Below are 16,157 nucleotides of genomic sequence, written 5' to 3'. Positions count from 1 at the left end.
TATACTAAAGTCTTCAAAGTTCTATATGTAAAAACACATTTGTACAATATTTTATCTTTAGTACTGCAGTGCTCTTAGTTTCTTGTTTATTTCATCAAAATACCCTCTAGTTACCTTGTGTTTGTCAGAGGGGACACCCATCAGTTCTCTTGTAGGAAGCCCAGGTGGACCTGGAGGACCTGGGGGGCCCTGCAGGAAAAGCATGAAGGCACATTGACTAATGGTTATAATATCTTATCAAGCTGTTGATCAGCACAGGGTCATTAAACTGCAAAAAAAGGAGCAATACAGATTTGTCCCGTCTAGGAGTATAATATCTTATCAAGCTGTTGATCAGCACAGGGTCATTAAACTGCAAAAAAAGGAGCAATACAGATTTGTCCCGTCTAGGAGTATGGTTCTAAACCTTATACAACCTAACAAATAAATTGATGGCAAGATAAATTCATCTGGTGCTGGTTTAACATATAGCAATCCTTGCTCTTACTCTGCATGTTTCCAGAATAATAGTAAAGATTATCACTTTCTATAAAGTGGACTGGCCTTATAAATTTCAGAAGTGTTACCTCTGTGTGTCGGTGTAAATGACAGCACAGATAGATCTAGACATACAGAAGTTGATTCAGCTATGACATTCCTTATGGATAATTACTATCAAAGCTATAAATACTATCAAAGCTATACTTCGTTTTCTCTCTTATAATTACACAATGCAATTGCAAATCTAAAATAGGTTCCTTTATAAATAGCAGGTAACATCAACCTGTCCTTTAGTAGTGATATTAATTCATTAGTTTTCCTTTACCTGTTCACCTTTTTCTCCATAGAAGCCAAGGCCCCTGTTACCCTGCAAAAACAACAGGACAAAATTTAACAACTGTACAACCCAGTTTTGGAACCTAAAATTCAAATTTAAACATGGTTAAAGATCTTTTCAGGCTTACAAGTCAGTAGGACACCACTGAAGAACCGCAATCAAATAATCGTCCAGGTTTACCTCAAAATATTTTTATAGATTTAGAAGTATTTTTACAGACCTAAACTTTCAGAAAGATAACTCTTCTTACAACAGACTTTGAGTCATCCATGGAGGAACATTGAAAAAAGTTGTTTTGCAAGATTTTTAATAGCATTGAACGCTAAAGAAAAAAACCTAAGTGGTCTGGAACAAGAACTCCAGTATTTTTTCCACAGAGATATAATTGAATATTGTAAAGACTGCAAGGATTCTCTGTTCGTGGGAAGCTACTGTGACTACAGTAGCAAATTAAATCTGGCTCTAGAACTGGTTTAATCTTCTCAGGGTAGGCGATCCCAGTGTAAGATTAACTTCTCATGGTATGCAGACAAAACAGAAGGTCTTGTGCCACACAGTCTTTGGTGCAGCCTGTGGTTCTTTATTTTACCACCTTCAAGTGGGTCTTGGATAATCTCAGCAACACAAAATCAACATTAACTACTTTGACAGAAAGACTTACTTGTGGTCCGGGTGGTCCTGGGGGCCCTGGTCGTCCCTGGGGAAACACAATAGGGGAGAGCAAGTTACTTGTTGCTTTCTAATCAATGCCTGCAGGAGGTTAGTTATTTTCTGCCTGAAACGTAAGTACATATTTAGTAGGCAGTGTATTCCTCGGCATTCCATGTGTTATATCCTCACTATATTAGCTGTAGTTACTGTTCTGAAAAATACCCTCCTAAGTCACATTGTAATCTTTCCGAACAGAATAACATTTCACCAGCTTAGACCTAACGAAAACCTGGTTTTATATCAAGTACTAAGAACTTATGCTTTTGGATCCTGACTTAGTAACATTTTAAGGTCAGTAAAGTTAAGCACATCTTTAAGTGCTTCACCAGGCTGGTGTCTTGGTATGGCATCAGTCTGTAAAGGGGGTTGAACTACCACATGCATCCCAGATTACTTATTTGGGATTGTACAGAATGAAATCAAAGGAAGATGGTGGAAACTAAACTGAAACAGGAAATAAATGTGCTAGAGGCTTACAAGCAGTTGGAAAGCCGTTAATTGGAGAGGCTCGCCTTGCTTTGGTCAGCTGTGTTAGTTAACAGGCTCCAAAAGGCTCTACACATTAAAAACTCTGTCAAGAGTAGGAAAGGTGGGGTGAATAAGAACCATGAGCTGTTCAGAGAAGATGGTGAACAAATGACAGAGAGAAGGTTGCAGATGGAATTATCCATCTACTGAGCCCTGAAGGGGTTGTTAACTGTACTATGCAAAATCAAGCCCAACCTGCAAGGAAAAAATAGTTACATTCAGGTGAGACCTGAACTTGTTCGGCATCTCTGCCTTGCTGTGTACCTTTGTGTGCATGAACACCAGACTTGTTTTAAAAAAAACTGCTTTTAAATCAGTTTTGGTTAGTCAAGTAGTTTGTGAGCCATTGCCTAACCTACTGGGCAGATAAAACTGCACAGGGTATCGCTCTGCCTGGAGAGCTTGCAGAGACCTGGGGGAGCCAAACCTGCCTTCGTACAGTACCCAGGACATAGAGATGAGGAATAATGCAAACTCAGACCTCTCAAATGCTCCCAGGCCACTTTCACAAGGAGGGTCACAGCTTTAGAGGCAGCAAATATAGCTGGATGTGTTTTATTCAAAAGAGATGTTGCCAATATGGTAACCAGACGGATGTAATCATGGGGCTCAGAAAATATATGGTTCATAGAACTCCTAAGATCCAAGAAAGAGCACTGGAAATGTAAGTCATTGCATGATGAGCTCCTGTGTGAAACTCATGAACTTTGTGGGTTTGCTCTAAAGGAAGAGTGAATAAAGGACTGAAGAGATTTCCCATCAGGAGGACCAGAGGAGAAAGGTAAGGTACAGTTTACTCCAGGTGATAAAACAAGCTACTTCAGGAAAGTAGCTTTGGAAAGGCTTATCATGCTGTCGATTTAGTCCTAATTCTTTTTTTTTTTTTTTGAGGGGGATATCCCTGAAAACAGCTATAGAGGCTGTGTGTAATAAGACCTGAATTAATTTTTCCTCCCTAAAATCAGTGGTATAAAGCAGATCCAAAGTTTTTGTCCAAAGTGAATTTTGACAAAACAAATGCTATAATGATATCTTACAAGAAAATAAAAGAAGCTTCAAGAAAATGAAATATATTGAATTTGAACATCTGTTTCTCACCCATAAAACTATTAACCAGGGAAATAAGAAATGTAGAAAATGGTATCTGAAGAGAACACAGTCTTCTCAAAGAACTATTTTCCAAAATCAACTAAATGTTGATTTTGGAAAAAAAAAATACTGAAAAATAGTTTAAAAATAAAATAGCATTCTAAATACTATTCAATGTCTTCTGGAAAGTGTAGAGAGCTAATATACATATCCTTTATGAGCAGAAAAGATAACACATCCAAGTTCTGATATTTTTGATAACTCAGTGTAGGGAGGTGTGGATTGGGCAGCATTAAACAATCTTTACAAACAATGGTCTTCCAAGGAGGTTAAAGCAATACAATGTCAATCAAAAGCCTTTGACAACACAGGCAAAAGGAACTATACATCTTTCTGCAGTGTTCATCCCTACAGAATCAGTGTCTCTCTGTGCTTTTTACAAGGTTTTATGTCCATTGATACCTGCTTGCTATTGCTAACCTAGGTTATAATATAACTAATGGAATTTGTTGACATAATTCTTCTATTAGGGTAATTTTCTACAGAACATATTTTAAATATACTTACTGGTCTTCCTCGCTCTCCTCTTGGACCAACAGGTCCTTGAATACCCAGTGTACCTGGAGGTCCCTTTAAATAAAAAAAACACCAACCATCAACTAATTTTGTTCTAATATCAGTTACTGTTGACACTTTATCACATTCACTGTAACACTACTTACTGGAAAACCATTGAACCCTGGATCCCCAGGATCCCCCTAGAAAAAAACAAAAAACAACAAAGAAGTAAGAAATACAATAAATACTATATAAAAAATTGAATAGAATCCTTTTCTCACTCATTAATTTTTTTCTCACTGAAAACACTAATTATAGCATACAATGCTACACAAACCCTTACATACTGATGTATTCCATACAGATGTTGAGATAACTGAATGTGGGCCACACAGATTTTGTACTTTCTATACACAGTGTAGTTGCATGCAATACAGTAGGAGGGTACAAAGTTGGCTGGTAAAGTTAGAGATCCAAACTACAAGGCTGAAATATACAACAGACCACACTGAAACCTTCCTTGAGAAATCCTATCTAACCAGTGGCTTAATTAGGGCCATAACCTTAACTGAAATGTACAAGCTCATTTTTCATGAGTTGCATGGGAATTACTGAATCATTTTTATTCTCTTCTGAGTCACTAAAAGCATTTAGAACATACTGTTTTCAGTGACCACATATTTTAACTGCAGAACATGCTGAAATGTTTTTGGAAACCGGATCCAAAAATGTTCTAGTGCAAAGACCTTCCAACACCCATAAATAATGTGGTATTCAGTCCAAACACCTTCAATCATTTTGAGTAGCATCCTAACTATCTAGTTAATTTGAGTTTAGTTAACAGAATAATTTGTGGAACCAAGTACTTTCTGAAATGAACACAGGTGCCAGTATGCATCCTTGGACCCAACATACTTGAGCATTTCTTAAACATTACTTAATCATTTCTTAATCTTTGCTATTTACTAACAAGTGCAAATTTGAAGAGTTTCTAAAAGGAAAAGCAGGTTCCATTAAAATACAGCCAACTTACAAATATGTCAACAGAAAACCCTACTTTGGCACTCACTGCTGGCACAAAATACACATAAACTATGTCAGCAGATCACTTCTGTGCTGACTACAGCTCAGCTGTAGCTTTTGAATAGGTTTCAATTTGTACTCTATCAGCATATATAATCCCTTATCTCTTTCTGATACCTTCAAATTATACAAGACTTTATATAAGAGAAAAAGCTACAAGTGATTACAAAACAAGTTTTAAGGATTAGACACAATAAAAGCACCCATAGGAATACTTGGGGTTTCCTAAATAACTTCAATGTTTCCTAAAAACATTGAAGCATATTTTACCCTAAGTCACTCAAATTCCTGCATGAAAATTTTTCAGAAAGGATGTTAATGGTAATCATCCAGTGGACAAAAGTATGGCAAAGGAAGGATTTTGCCATGCATTATACAAGATAGTCACTGAATAAAGAGGGTAATACTTGAACTACATCATCTATAGTGCCCTTGAAATCCACTTGTAGGCTGGAATTCCTTGCAAATAACTGACTGGAGATTTTTTTCCCTTGGATATCAGATAGACTGCTGCAACCAGAGAAAGCAGAAGCTGCCTTCCAAAACCTGCACAGAATCAAATGGGGCCTCTTGGGATGTGCCCATCAGAGTATAAGAAAAATTCACTCTCCATCAGCTGCTTGAAAAACTACTGAGCGTGAGTAACTCACAGGAGTTACAGACATACCCTGTGTCGACTTATGATCTCTGGTGCTATTATATACGGCTCCCCCTTCTGGCCCTTTGGCCCTTGGACTCCCTGGAGGTAACCAAAAGAAAACAAAATGTAAGCTTTCATATCATATATGTTAACACATAAACAGCAAAGAGTAATGAAAAATACTTGTTGGCGCTTTCGTAAGTATACATAAACATATAACTGTTTAGAGGCAGAGACTATGCCTAGCTTTTGAAATTTATGGTTTAGAAAAGAAATGCAAAGCCTCACAGTACATAAAAGAATTTCTGATTTTGTGGGAGGAACACCCCATTACCTGGGAGTGCTATTATAGGGTAGCACCTCCTTAGCTAGAGCTGAGGCTGCAGCTTCTCAGGGCTGACACCTGCCCTGGTAAATGCAGAAGCCTCACTGCTCACCTCAGCATGATCCTAAGTATCTCACCACAGAAAGTCAATACCTTCGCCATGGGGCAGGGAAGAAAAGGTTACTTTCATCAGGAATTGTGAGTTCAATATTATTTTACTGCTGTTGATTAAAGCTGTACAAGCTTTCCTAAAGTAATCTTTCTGCAAGACCTATGTGACAGGTATAGCTTTGAGCAGACCTTTTGGCCCTGAATGCAATTTAATGACTAAGCACAGTGCTGTGTGTCCATGGTAAGTCACCACTAATGCTCTGCTAGGCCAAAAGGGAGCTCCATTAAGAGATGTCCCATTTGCTTCCAACACATATGTGAATGAAACTCACTTCAGCAATGTTCTTGGCTTCAGGTACTCACTTACTGACAGCTACTTACAATGGTACCAGGGAAACCAGAGTGTCCGGGAGTTCCTGAGTCACCAGGGTCACCTGCTGTCCCATTACAGCCATCATGACCTGGTTTCCCCCTTGGTCCTGGCTGCCCTGGATGACCCTGTTGAGGAAAAAAAAAAAGTGTTTATCTATCCATCTGTTTCTAGTTTTCCTTTTCCTGTAGTCACACAGTATTTAGACATTCTCACATTAAGCCCAAGGCTTGGATCCATGGGAAACTAGGATTTTCAAAGACAGAAACAGACACTGCCTTTTTTTAATATAGCTGCAGCTTGAACCAGATGCCCCAGACAGCATGAAAAAATGAGTAGTGAAGGACCTTTCAGAGAGGGTAAGAAAGCTATGCTCAATGCAGGCTCTGTTAAGCAAAAACTAAGCCAGATGAGGCTGCTGCACAGGGAGCCACCAAAAACTGGGATTGTTAAGCATTTCAGTGCTTCAGTGCTTCCCACTGGAAGAGTGGGAAGAAAGGTTCCTCACTGACTTCGAACAGCTTCCAAGCCAGGAAAAAAATCAGAGATGCTGTTGGAGGTAGTTTGAGTGTCATGATGAGGCTGTGAGTATGGAAGCAAACAGCAGGGCTCAAAGGTAGGGAGCCAGAAGCACTGCAGAACTGCTTCTGAAAAGTTACTGCTGTTTCAAACTGGATTTCCATTGCTGTACCTACATTCACCTTAAGTGCTGTTGTTTCTGGTTTGCACTGAGGCCAATGAGAAGCAAATTTTCCCTTGAGCAGCCTTCTTCCAGGGGGCTCAGCCAGAAAAAACAGAAACTAAAATAAAATATTTCTCCCTTCTCCTTTATCTATAGCAAGAGTTTTCTCTTTGATCTGCTTCATTGTTTGGAAAAAACCCCAGAAATCTGTCTATGTCTTCACCTAGCTCCATCATGTTGCTCCTAACCCCAGAAGAGATTCTGTCTTGCTACCATTTTTTTTGGGCCCCCAGCCTCACATCCTAGCACTGTGCCTTTAGAGTTGGTTCATGTGCCTATCTACCTGCCTTCCCATGGTCAGTGTTAAGTCTTGGCCTGAGAAAACTGGTTGGAGAATGTAAGGGAGTGAGAAGGGCAAGGGAGCTTGAGGAGAGGACACAAAGAAAATGCAGGTTCAAGTACTGTCTGAAGGTATTTATCCCTTAGAATGCAATGTGCAGAAGTCAGGAAGACAGGGCTGAAAACCAAAACTTGCTCAGGTGAGAAAAGCAGTCCAGCTATAGCAACATGGGGCTTTACAGGGGAGTGATTTACTCTCCACAGGATGTTACAGTGCTTAGAAAAAACTCAGCAAGATGCAGTGAGATGAACAAGACCCTTGGCTCAGAAGTATTAAAATAAATGGGAAAGATGGTTCTTCTTCTTTTCCTTTAAGAGTGAGAAAGAGGAAGATGAGGAAGATTGTGAAAGAGAAATCCCTGAAACTTGACAGGGAGCTCTTCTGGAAACAAAAGAGGGTGAAAGCAGAATGGATGTGGATGCGTGGGCTGCAAAGCGGGGCCCTGGTGTCAGGGAGCACTATAAAGGAAACCCAAGCCTGGGAACTCTGTCCAGGGATTCCAGTGACTCAGATTTCTTTGTTATTTTATGACACAAGATGTAAAGAAGTGTAAGCTGGGAAAATACTGTGCTGTGAACTTTACCCAGTTTTCCTCTTTCAGTTTCATGGACCTGGTCAATTTGTTCAAAGGTTGACACTGTTTAGGGCTCAGTAAGTTTTTTAAGACTAGTCATATAAGCTATAGAGCAAATTAACAATGGTTAGTATTCTTAAAATCATTGGTGTTTCTACATGCTTTGCAAATCTGAAATAACTAAGGAATGACCCACTTGCGTCCTTTATTCACAAGCTTAAAAGATGTGAAGTATTTATGTCACAGGTCTTTTCGACAAAAGAACATACTTAGTGGGTAACCTCCAGAGGCACAGGAAATTTCTGTACTTTCTTGTCCCTTTTACAAGGGGATTTCTCTATAGGACAAAGCAAATAGACCTTTAATTATCTGAGGGAATGAGAGGAAGCACAGATTATACTCTCTTGTATATTCGCGGGTTCTACTCACTTCAGTAAATGCCCTTAACTGAAAAGTGTGTACATGGCTGATGCAGAATTTAACCCAGACATTTTAATTAAAGTACAAAGGCTTTAAGCTAGCCTGCAATATTTGCAGTTGGTGATTTCCTGAAGATGAAGTAACCTGCTACTTACAGGAATGCCATCTGCCCCGGGGAATCCAGTGACTCCTCTTTGTCCCTGGAGTGAAAAAGCACAATTAAAATGAAGTTCTGTCCAGTTTTTTGCTTATTAGCTAAAATATTTATGTTCAAAAGTTACCGCTTCTCCTTTGGGTCCAGTTATTCCTGGATATCCTCTTTCACCTTTGTGACCTTTGGGACCTTGCACTCCTGGGATCCCCATCAATCCTGGTGGTCCAGTGAAACCCTGTGATCCAAGGAGTCCTGGCTGGCCCTGATAAAAATAATAATACAGCATTTATATAGGAACAGTTGTGATGCATGAAGCTGGATTAGTTATCACTGGTACAATGGAGTCAATCTCTCAAAGAGAAAATAAACACAGAATCTCTTTCCATTCCAGTAGGCCAGGGTCTTTGATGAATGTTATCTGGAAACACAGTACAGAGAAATTCCAGCAGCAGTGACAACATGGTGATGTGGTCACAAAATTGACATATAGATATTAACATTCAAATCAACATTCACTACTTGAATATTCATGGTTATTCTCCAAAAATATAACCAATTTCACTCCGACCAAGTAAAATATGCATTTATTATGTGGAGTCTGGTATTTAAAGGCAGGAATTTCTGCCTCTTTAGGGATGATATTTCTATTCAGCAGTGGAGCCTGAAAATGATGAGACATGCACCCATGCACACAGGTTGAGGAGTTGCACACAGGGCTCCCTTGTCATTTCCCCTTCCAGTGCTGGTTCTGCTCTTCAGGCTACTTCAAACATTGCTTAAAAATAATCCCTGTTGACTGCAGGCATCACAAGGCTCAAAAGGGGAAAAACAATTTTGAAATGACACAACAGTAGTTTAAGTAACAGGTTGTGGCAGTATGTCTGAGATCTGTGAACTGAAGTATTTGAATGTCATTCCAGAATGGAATTGGATTACTGAAGGCACATATATTTTGCATGCTCTGCAGTACTCAGTGCACTAATGACATTAATAGTAAATTGTCTCTTTTCTGGAGAAATATGCTTTAAATAGGGCAAAGCACAATTCACCAAGACATTCAAATTAAGTCAGATCTAATGAAAGTTTTTTTAAAATGCAATTAGATTTTTTTTCATAGAGCAGCTGCAACAGCATCAGTATCTCACAAAGGAAGAATTACAGCAAAACATGAATGAACACATTGTATTTATAAAAATGAGCTGATAAAAAAAATAATACCTTGTTTTAGTATAAAATTTTACAGTCTTTTTTACAGCCTTGTCCATGCCTGCAAAGAAAGAGCTAGAAGATGAACGCAGTCCCTGTCCAAGAAGGCTAAGAGTTCAACTTCATTTAATTTCATTGAGGTGGGAAGAGAGGTGTGGGGACTTGAAGAAATGAACCTGAAGATATCCTAATTTCCTTGTATTAGGAAGTTGTAGCAAAGATACTGACTAATGTCTTACTGATATTAGGAAAAAATTATTTTATTCTCATAATGAAGGACAGGCCCATTTGTGATACACTTTCAAAACTTCATAGTCAACAATTACCCATAATTAACATTTATCTATGCTACAGCTGTCTTCATTCCACATACCATAAACTAAACACTACGACTGAAACAAAACTTTTGTGTAGTTTCAAAAACAAATAAATTTTCCACACTGTTTTCATAGAAAATTAACTCCAGCACTTGGAGTAAAATTTTATATTCTAAATCTTATTACATGATATCAGATAAGCCCATATTGAGAAGATGAAAAAACAGCCAAACAAAATACAGAACTCAGTGCAAGTTTTTTCCTTGGAAGAAGACTAGGAATGCGCCAGTATGAAGGCTGAATTACGTGGAGTTCCCTGGGACAAGATATCAGGATAGATCTTGTACAGTATGGGTCTTTTGCTATACTGTTATGATTAATTTGACAAGATTGATGGTTTAGGAGCATTGCCAAAGGACACCATAAATTTAAGTGTTTGAGCTGTCAGTGTGAAAGAGAATTCCCTCTGCTTACAACCAACCAAGCCCAGCTTTATACAGCATCCCTACTTCTAAACCAAGCCTGCTCATGTGGATTATTAGGTGCTAGGAGGCCCATGTGCTTTCAGGTTAATAAACTGAGAAGGAACAAAGATTATATGAATACATCTAAAACATAATATAACTCATGTTGGCAGGAGGCATATGCATCTGAACAAGTAGCTGCTCATTTCCTTATGCCAGCCACAGCCAGTTATTACAGATGCATCTATCTCCACAGCAGCAGTTTTCAGTTTTTTTTAAAAAACCTGTGAATCTCTAGAAGTCATTCTATGGAGGTGCAGATCCTTGTCTAAAGAGATTCATAACAGACATATTTTCTGAGTTGCCTGACCCATAAGTAAAAATGCTGATTAGAAGCACTAGAATAATGAATTAAATCTTAACCAGTATTTATCAGTGTGAGTTCCAAGATTGGCAAAAAGAATTTCTTTCTGATGTCACATTTTCTGAACTTTTCTTACCTACTGTGGCTCAAAATTGAAGTACATAGGAAGAGCATATAGAGAATATATTAGGAGAATACATATGAGTATACCCTATAAAACTGCCTTTTAAAGGAAATAATAGACATCTCATTATTTAAAGAAATGGAGTCTGTGTTCTTTATTGTTTTTTGGGTATTTTTGTAGAGCAGTATCAATTCTTATACAAATACAAATATAAAATATTCACATTTTACTATAAAACCTTAAAAGTTCATTAAATGCTTAAGGTAGTTTGTTCTTCTTCATACACCCGAATCTAGAAAGGAATCTTTAAAAAGGTTAAAAAAGGATGGAAACATATCTCATACATATGTAAAGAACACAGACAAATGATTCGAAGCCAGTTATACAGATTTGAGTTGTTTGCAGTTGCATATTAATTTTGAGAGGTTCTGAAAACAAATGTTTCAGTTGCTTCTGCAAAGTAAGGAATACATGGATTCTGTACACTGGAAATGCCACTTCATTTTTGGAGTACATGAAAGACAAAAGAAATCAAATAAATTCCAAAAACCACTCACACAAACCATCTCTTTAGTACCCATCTACACCTCTTTTGTGGGCAGTTGTCTGGAGGCAGAAGGCATGTAAAACTTCTCACTGCAATTTCTGATAAAATTCTGGTTATGCTGAGAATTGTCAAATCCGTGCCTGGCTTTCTGCAGGGAACATGCAGAGCTGTACACTTCAACAGTGATATTCCATGGGACATGGTTACCTCTCTCACTCCTACACCAGATACCACTCTCCCACTTCCAGTCCCACTTTCCTATCTGGTGTGGAGGAAAAAGTAAACAAGGAATGGAAATCAAGGAAGAGGGCTGGGCATCAGTGGCCCTTCCCCATGTTTTCCTGGTAATTATCTGATTATTTGTTTGTTCAGGAATAGGGGTTATTTAATATTATTTGCAATAAATACAAGCAAATTGATCCTTACGGGACCAGTTTAGCATGAGGTTAGAGTCAGAGTCCGGGAAGTACTTAATATCATGACAATGTTTGTGTAATTCTTCAGACAATTAGTACCTTGGCTTGTTAACTGAATTAACTTCGTTAACCTTTGTTAACTCAGACTTGTCAGCTTTTACTCTGCTTTCATGTTAGATCTATTGTTGAACAAGTATGTCCCCTTTTCATTAGCAAGTGACCTAAGAAATTTCTCTCTTTGGCAAAGGTCACTGAGGAGATTTAAGCAAAGACAGTCAATTTGAAAGGTTCAGTCAAATAAAGCATGATTCAATTATTAGAGTCCTGAATACCCCTGTGTGAGACATGCCACACGTGGTACTGCTCTGCCTGTGCTCCTGGAGGATCAGAAATCCTAGAAAATTCTCCAAAGTTGTGAAATTGTTCCCGGATTAGATTTTCTGGTCAAAAAAAAAAAAGCCCCAAAAAGGGCAATCTTAGGGAAACATACTATCCCTGTCATATTTTAGACAACTCATAAAGTAATTCCTCTACTGCTCCCTTTCCTTAAATGATAAAACATTGGAGGAATGTGCTCTGGCCAATAGTGCTCTCCAGTAGAAGGCCTCCCATTTTCCTGGGGTGAACTGGACCTCTTCCTGAATGCAGAGCACAGCACGATTACCCCATGTCACCCACCACTGGATTTACAGAGCAGTGTTAAGAGGCTCACTGAAGTGTGTGTGGATTGCTATGGCCAGCACCTCCAAAGGAGTGCACAAAAAGAAAAGGAAAAAGTAAACGGATGGAATATCTTGAAGACAACGAAGAAGTTTTTTCTTTGTTCTTATACAAAACTTCTGTAGCTGTTTAGTTCAATTACAAAGCTTCCAACGTCAGGACACACAATGTCAGTCCCTGCTTTGCTCTTCCTGCAACTTCAGCTGACTGGAAGAGGTTTCGTACAATTCATGTGGCCAGCCCAGCCATTTTGCATAAGTTATTTACAGAGAGGAGCAAAGGTCAGAAATTAGGAAGCCTGCAGGAAATCTTCCCAGAAAATATCTGCCATGTTATATATACATTATTGATTCTCCAGTGATGCACATGGAAGAATACGCTGTTGGGGTTGTGACTGAATTCAATAAATATACTTTGCAATCAAGTACCAGTGGACTTAAGATCTCGATCAGACTTTTAAATTTGTACTGAATGTTCATGTTTTGCAGCTTGAACTTTAATTTCCAGTTCTTTTACTACCAACCTGATAAAAGATGTCATACTGCAATACTATCTTCCTTCTAATTTACTACTAAATTTACAGTGTAGAAACAAAACTGGCAGAGGAAGGTGTGCTAATTTTGAGAGTGACCAAATGTTTGAGGTGGTATACAAATAAAGATACAATAAATGACAGTACCTGCTCCAAAGGTTTTAAAACACAGGAACATCATTATGAGTTGCTGAGAAATCCATCTACCAGGATGAAGATACAAAGACAGGAGAAAACTGTTTATTTGCAATAAAGAGGGGACAGAACCAGAATTTCTTGAGAGTTTCACAGTCAGTGAGCCCATTTCTCCACATTTCATTACAGATTTCCGTTTTGCAACTGTTTCTGGTATATGGAATGTGATGATTCAGTATTACCCATATGAAAATGATTGTTGTAGGCCCTTATTTATTTAACAGTGGACAAGAAGAAAGGAGATTGATTCCCTGACATTTTAAAAAGGTCATTGTTGAAAGGACAAGTTCATTTCCTGTGGGAAGGGTGATCTGACCATGACAGACAAGCTGGAGGTAGGACTTTTTGTAAGAGCATGCAGTGTGGAACAGTCTGTAAGAACAGATGGGGAAAGGATGTGACAGCAAGGACCCCGATGCACTCCTACGCAGCAAGATCAGTAAGCACAACAGAAAGCAACCCCCCAGGGAATAAAATAATTTATAAGGAAAATGAGCAGCTTCTCAGCTGATTGAAAGTGCTAATGCAGGCACACAAGAAAGACACAGAGAAGCCTTTTAAATGTAATGCTGGCAAAATGTGGAGAATGGGGTGTATATGTAGGGAATGTATGATTCTCTGAGGCAGTTTCCATGGAGGAAGGCATACTAAAGTGATCACTGAGCTCAAATAAAAACTGTAGGATCCTAGTGCTCCCACCCCCCCCAAAAATATAAACTACAAGGAACAACGTCAAGAACCATCCTGTGGCACACTGAGTCAGACTGGGATGAACATACCACCTGACATTTCTGCTGGAGCATAAACCCAGGAGTTTATGGATTAAACATATTAGAGGACAATATATAAGGGAAGGGTTTGGGGTTTCAGCTCTATGCAGGGCACAGTGTGCCAGAAATACTTCAGCTAAGAGGTTGCACCACTTTTGACTGAGAGGCAGAGAAAACCAGACCACACGAAGTACCCTGCTGCTGTGGCTCAACTAGTTTGACTCAGCAGCTAGTTCTGGCAGCACCAGGCTGCCCAGTATGGACAGATCTCCAGCGAGCTTCAGAAACTCTGATAAGTACAACATCTGCCATAATGCAGGAGACACTGGAACATTTTTACACCATACATCATTATGTTGTACATGGATGATATAGTTTGAATGTTCCATCTACCTCAGCAACTCAAAAATGAGTTCTGTTTTAGCAAGATTTAAACACTTTTGCAATTCCACCTAGGAAGAGTGAATCAAAACAAGCCATGGAATGGTAGGAAATGCAAACACATAGGGCAAAACACTGCTCATGCTAGCCTCTGGAGAGAAAGATTAGCTGGGAGAAAAAATCCTCAAGTTTGTGCAAGCTTCATTGTTAAACATTTGTAGCATGTTACTTTATTCTCATGTCTTCAGAACTATACTAATGACTATTTTCTCAAAGACAGACGATCACTCAGTTTGCAGTGAGCATTCAGAAGCTCCTCACTAGATGGCACCAGCCATTGCTGCTGCATGCAGCCCCCACCAATGCAGGTGCAGGTTTCCAGAGCTCGGTACAACCTCTGGGAAATATGATAAGAAGTTCAGGTTGGGTCAAACTGTCCTTGTGCGAGGTGTAAGGCAACAAAAGCAGAAGATTTCTGATAAAATGTCTGACAGTGAGACAGCTGGGAAAGTGCACATGAAATGGGATGAAATGCATCATGCAACTGAGCAGCAGGGTTGGCTGAAGTGAAGGTGTTCCATCATTAGTAGACTTCCATCAGTCTTCTAAGATGAACGAGAAAAAATTATTATCTTATTCTCCATTGGATTTCTAAATTTACATTTAATGTCACAGGCCTGCATCTTCTCAAATTTATGTTCTGAATCTGTGTTTTTTAGTGTTGGGCTGGCACTAGCTTCTGCCATCACGTGGTTACCAGTGCCAGGGGGATGGACTTCTGTTGTCTAACTAGAATGCTGATAAGCAAATGAAGTAAACCTTTCTCATGTACCTTGAGTTGTGTGATATTTGATTCTTAAACACAGAGTAGCACTGAAAGAGTCAGTAGGCTTTAAAAAAAAAAGTACATAGCTAATGGTTATTTCTACTTTTAATTTCTCTTTTATTACTTCAGAGGAGGTTATTTAGCTGATTTTCACATTCCAGCTCTTTTTCTCAGAGAACACTGTCCTTCTCATTTGTTAAAGAGCTTTTTTTATTTATACCAAAAGTAAACAAAAAAATTTACAAAATTCACTTTAAGTTAAAAATAACTAAAAAATGAGGCTAGTTCAGCCTAGTGGCATGGTAAAAATCTGCTGCTCTTTCAACTACATTGTCTGGACATGCGACAGTTTCTCTCAGGACAGTGGTGACCAAATGACATTACCATTAATTCCAGAGCAATGATTCAGCTTGCAGAAGGTTTTTTTTTTTTTCATTAAGGAAGGAATAAACATTAAATCTTCATAAAAAAGAACTATGAAAGGATTCTCTTTACCAGAAGCCACATCCCTTTTCTTCAGTCAGTAAATGAAAGAATTTTGTACTGTTTTCTGTTCCCACGGTTTGATTTAATTTGTGATCTTCCAGAAAGTTGCTATGTCACCCAAGAAGATAAAACATGTGCAAAAGAAAATATATGCTGGAATGTAGGTCAAGAACTCAAAAGAACCAGTTAATAGTTTCTTCATGTCACAAAATACATAGGAGTACATGTCAGAAATGCTTTCTGGGCTTTGCAGAGCTTCTGTAGTAAGAACAATACTGGGACCACAGCAATGGTCTCTCAAAGAAAAACATCAGAAACAGCAAGTCTAGACAAAACCTCACAAGGGT

At 38.7% G+C, this 16,157-nt stretch overlaps 1 protein-coding gene across 1 annotated transcript in view; it reads right to left on the bottom strand.

The window, feature by feature from the left end:
• COL4A2 (collagen type IV alpha 2 chain) overlaps nucleotides 1-16,157 on the bottom strand; it is a 145,523-nt gene that overhangs the window by 44,411 nt on the left and 84,955 nt on the right. Inside the window, exons 5-13 of the mRNA XM_027645734.1 lie at nucleotides 8,590-8,724; nucleotides 8,464-8,508; nucleotides 6,244-6,360; nucleotides 5,454-5,525; nucleotides 3,868-3,903; nucleotides 3,713-3,775; nucleotides 1,479-1,514; nucleotides 806-847; nucleotides 115-189 (exon numbers count right to left, since the gene is read on the bottom strand). Of these exons, the coding sequence (XP_027501535.1) occupies nucleotides 115-189; nucleotides 806-847; nucleotides 1,479-1,514; nucleotides 3,713-3,775; nucleotides 3,868-3,903; nucleotides 5,454-5,525; nucleotides 6,244-6,360; nucleotides 8,464-8,508; nucleotides 8,590-8,724 (621 nt within the window). The remainder of the gene's footprint in view (nucleotides 1-114; nucleotides 190-805; nucleotides 848-1,478; nucleotides 1,515-3,712; nucleotides 3,776-3,867; nucleotides 3,904-5,453; nucleotides 5,526-6,243; nucleotides 6,361-8,463; nucleotides 8,509-8,589; nucleotides 8,725-16,157) is intronic.

Source organism: Corapipo altera, unplaced genomic scaffold (genome assembly GCF_003945725.1).
Source record: "Corapipo altera isolate COAL_440 unplaced genomic scaffold, ASM394572v1 0, whole genome shotgun sequence".
Lineage (NCBI taxonomy): Eukaryota > Metazoa > Chordata > Aves > Passeriformes > Pipridae > Corapipo > Corapipo altera.
This window is presented reverse-complemented; position numbering and strand designations above follow the sequence as displayed.